Source organism: Pinus tabuliformis, chromosome 5_1 (genome assembly GCF_031772625.1).
Source record: "Pinus tabuliformis cultivar Carrire ecotype Pingquan chromosome 5_1, CPIR1, whole genome shotgun sequence".
Taxonomy (NCBI): Eukaryota; Viridiplantae; Streptophyta; class Pinopsida; order Pinales; family Pinaceae; genus Pinus; species Pinus tabuliformis.
In genome coordinates this window covers 575,953,445-575,958,188 of record NC_142305.1, presented here as the reverse complement: position 1 = coordinate 575,958,188, position 4,744 = coordinate 575,953,445, and the positions used below count along the sequence as shown (strand labels likewise).

At 37.3% G+C, this 4,744-nt stretch overlaps 1 protein-coding gene across 1 annotated transcript; it reads right to left on the bottom strand.

The window, feature by feature from the left end:
- Positions 1-2,875: 2,875 nt before the first annotated feature.
- Positions 2,876-3,208, bottom strand: LOC149166138 (B3 domain-containing protein Os03g0184500-like). The gene has a single exon (XM_089430058.1). The coding sequence runs from the start codon at positions 3,206-3,208 to the stop codon at positions 2,876-2,878; it is 333 nt and encodes a 110-aa protein (XP_089286184.1).
- Between the last annotated feature and the right edge of the window lie 1,536 nt (positions 3,209-4,744).

The window sequence follows — 4,744 nt, the reverse complement described above, 5'->3', positions numbered from 1 at the left end:
GGATTAATCCCTTAATCACTCATCCTCAAGCTCTAGTATCTGGCTCAAGGGTGACTACTACAAGAAATAATTGGTTGCAGTGTGTCTAAGGTTGGGTGGAGAGTTAAAGTCCCAATTTCAGTTACCTTGCTCAATTTATCAAAGATAAGTATCGGTTTATGACTTTCAATTTTTTAATGTTTTATATTATTGTTTAATACATTGTTTTATCATGACTTGTAATGTTGAGGAATGAGGTATTCCTGTATGAATAAGAATATTTGTTTTAAAGGAATGGATATGAAATGGTTTAAGTTCCTACATTTTCCTAAGGCTTGTTTTGATATGGACCTAATGTGTTGGTTCAATACTAGTAATATGTCATGAAATATGACTTTATGCTTGCCTAAGGAATGTTGAATCCTTATGTATGTTCTAAGTAAATAAAAATATTTCATGCAGGTACCATTGGGTTTATTTTTTAGCTTATTATTGGCGTGTGAGGCTTGTAGTGTCCTGAATTTGTATGAGCTAGAAGTGACCTAATGAGCAGCGATGAAAATAAATGGTCAGATCTCTGTGTACAAGTGATAAAACTAAAAAGAGTTATACGTTAATGCATTTTCTTGTTTCTTGTATTATTAATATTAACTAATAATAAAGATGATGGTTGCTTTATATTTAGGAGTGGGTCACTCCTATATTCATCATGAGTCCTAAAACTGGCCTAAATGGCTATGTATAGAAGAGATAGGAAATATGTTAACTAAATGAATGCCTGCATTGAAATTATTTGGATATTAGGTCGATGACTACCCTTGTTGTGTATCTATATATACTAATATATCGAATGGATTAGATTGAACCTTGTATAAATCTCAAGAGAGACGGTGTTAAAGCATAGTAAGCACACATGTAATTGAAAGCTCGAAGGGGTGTCCCAAAGAGGCTTACATGTGCTCCTATATATATCATAGATTGTGCAACCAAGTTTGGCGAGGCACCTTATACATGCGTTAATAGTTAAGCGTCGAGGGTGGAAAAGTTTCACTATATACAGTGGCATTTATATTGTGGGTGCCGGAAGTTAGGGCCCAAGGAAGTGTGGAGACACACACCTTCAGCACCATATCGCTGGGAGCCATGTCCTAGCGTGCATTTTATTATTTCCTTCATCCCCGGCCTCCCGCTCCATTGTTTGCGCGGGGACGGATGGGAAACCGTCGCCGGTTCAGTGGGTTGAGATTGAAAGAGACGAGTCACGACTGAGCTCTGTGATTCTCTTCATCCTCCCGGAAGAAAGAGGAATGATTCAGATCGCCTGCCCCTGTGACAGTAGCGCCTGTGTGCGAGAAGAACGGAGAGATACGCCTTTGTCATAGAGATGTTTGAAATTAATCAACATCTTTCCTTCGTCATAGAGGTGTTTGAAATTAATTAACATCTTTCCTTCGTGGTAACTCTAGGCCTTAGGCGTTGTGCTATACCACTTCTCACATAACCCTTCGAGTTTGATGAAATCCTTTTAGTTTTACGCTTGCTCTGATCATTCAGGGTAGTTATTGCAGTTACTTCAACATCCCCACAATCACACTGTTTGTCACTACATTCTGAAGAATTCAGTGATGTTTTCGATGGCACAAGCACATCTCCATGAGAGTTGTCAGTAAGAGAAATGTTGGGATCTGACTTCATTTGACAATCTGAACCCAATTCACTCTTTGAGCGTGCTAAATTTGGTAACGATTTTTTCCTTTGTCATCTCCGTGGAACTATTGGATTTTGTAGTTGTAATGGAAGCAGAAGTAAATGAAAGAAATCTTCTTGTGTCATTAGTGTTAAAATAATTAATTAATTTTTGTATGGGAATAATTTAAAATTAGAGAATCAATTATCTGAGCGTTGAATTATAATCTAGTTAAGTTATAGTGGAATTTAATATGTAATTGCATGAACTATTTTCTTTCATTATCATTTCTAAAGTAAATGTCAGAAATCTTCTTGCACCAATGGGTAAAACATCATCTTTATCCTTTGAAAAGCAGTTATCAAAGACAGCTCCTGCACTCTCTGCTTTTGCCGAAGACTTCTAAGAAAGGATCAGATAGTGTGCAACTGACATGTAACCCAAACTCTTTGCATTTCTATATAGAGTACCAGTAGGAGCCCATCCTTTCTTTAGTCTACAGAAGCTGCATCAGATAGTGTGCGAATGACCTGTAGCCCACACTCTTTGCATTTCTATAAAGAGTACCAGTAGGAGCCCATCCTTTCTTTAGTCTACAGAAGCCGCAGTTGCAAATATCCCGACAAACCAGACAAACCCATTCAGATTTTTTTTAAACCTCCAGAATGTTTTCTCCATATCTCATATATAAGCAATCCCCACAAAACTGGCCTTGACGTAAGCTGCATTTGCTGCAATGTGTCCGTAGCCCAAGTGTCTTCTGGCCTTGACGTAAGCTGCATTTGCTGCAATGTGTCCGTAGCCCAAGTGTCTTCTGTCTGCACTGATGACATGTCTTTCCCCGAACAGTGTCATAAATCCTGTTTCCACATGCCCCATACCCATCTTGGAAAAGAACCAATTCAGTCTGGCATGACCCTAAAAGTTTCTTGGGTTTTTTTTTAGTTTTGTTGGATGGTTTTTTTTTGTAGTTTTGTTGGATGAAACTCATAAGATTGCAGTTTAAATCTCATTGAGTATATGGTTTGCTATAATCTCTTCCTCGGTGAATCTAGTTCTTACTAAATCATAAAACTTGGTATATCTGCATTACAGATTGCTAAATATATTGTTGGTGTTATAAGACAGCCACAAAAATTAAACCTGGTTTACCCCTAAATTATTCCAAACAGTTACAGATTCACCAAACAGTTACAGATTCACCATCGATTAAAAAAACTCAGGTTTGTTTCCCTGTTGAAGCGGACGAATGGACCTCGAATCGGAATTTTCTTTAAACGTTGGCGGAATTTCCACATATGAAACAGGGGTAACATTCTGCAGCCTTGAAGAACGCCTAGAAGGTGCAGGGCTCCAAACAGGCCTACTCTCTGGAATTGCACGGAATGGCCTTTGGCACTTTGCAGAAAGCCGCTTGGATAGGCTTTGGCATAGATTAGGCAAACCCAGCTGCTCCATTCGCTTCTTGTTCTCCTCTATGCGTGCATTCCTGAGATGCTCATAATCCACTGTCTGCGGCTGTGAATGTCCTCCCTCCTCCATTTCCCCTACTAAACTAGCAACTATTTTTATCTTTTTCTAAGATTAATGTTATGGAGATGAAATTAGTTTGGTTTACTAAAGTTGAGGAAACAACGTCAAAACATAAAAACAACACTATAAATAAATGACTCTAAATGGAAACTCAATGTATAAAAATAACACTATAAATAAATGACTCTAAATGGAAACTCAATGTATATGGTTGAAAATCAATTTTCCAATCAAAATAACATGATAAATAAATGACTCTAAATAGAAATGGAAACTCAATGTATACTGTTGATATAAATAGAAATTCAATGTATATGTATATGGTTGAAAATAAATTTTCCAGGCTATATAAATAAAACAATGTAACAAGGATCAAAGTATATCGTGTCATCTTACCTTTAAATGTATTAAAAAAATTCAATATTTTAAAAAAAAATCTAGATGAAAATCAATATCTATCTTTATATAAGAGTTTTCATATTTAATAATTTAATTTTTCAAAATGATTTTCTTAAATTTTCTTTTATTTTTTATACTTCTACATTTTTTAAGCAATTACTGGCTTTATTAATTTAAATAATTGACTTTTAAATCAACCTCCATTTTTATGAGATATATATTTTTAAACTAATTTACTTGTTTGTCCAATTTTAAAATATCTTTGAAATTGATAATGAAAATTAATCTGTCAAAAAAATTAGTTCAAAACAAAGATAGTATACATTTGATCACCAACCCTGAAAAGAAGCTGACATTTTTAACCATACATATGAAGCCCAAACACAGAAGGAAACACATCTAGAAAGCTCAGTCAATAGACTACTGATAGAAAGAAACATTTAAAGTCCAAATAGATTATATCTGACCAGGGGGAAAACAGAATCTTTATTGATAACAATCTTATTCAGATCCAGCTGTTTTGTCTACAGCCCAAGAATCATAAAAACAAGTGGATTGTATCGATAAATCACACAAAAAACTAAGATAATTTAATGTGTAGAAGTCGCACCAGAGATTATACTGATTTTATTACCAATAGACAGAGGCCCCAGAAACCTGTGTGCAGGAAGAGGTTCGAAGTATCCTGAGCTGAGACTTTATTGGCGATATTGAGCGATACTAGTAGCGGCGGTACAGACTTAACGCGCAGGCACGCTGCACATCGAATACTGCTGACGCGACCATCATTTTGTTCTGAATTTTCAGGAGTTCCACTTGAGCTTCAAGTCCGCTTTGCATAACGCTTTCCACTTGCGCTGCCACTCCCGTTGACGATGGCGCTGCGGATGAATCAACTGCGGCGGCGGAGTTGTGGCGGGGGACCTCAAGCGGCGAGATCGACTGCATTCTCATCTCTTCAAACGGATCAACAACTAGTTTAGCGCAAGGAATGTGTAAATTGAAATCGCACGGCGCACTGGCTAATTCGCAGCGATAGCTCCAGTGACCTGGACTACAGGCTGCTCCGCATACGTTACAGGTGCGTGCAGGAGGGGCGGGAGCTTCAGGTCCATGGGAGAGTTGAAGGGTGTGGTGTGGATGCAG

Excerpts from the sequence above, each read along its gene's own strand:
- LOC149166138 (XM_089430058.1), bottom strand. The coding sequence starts at position 3,208 with ATGGAGGAGGGAGGACATTCACAGCCGCAGACAGTGGATTATGAGCAT.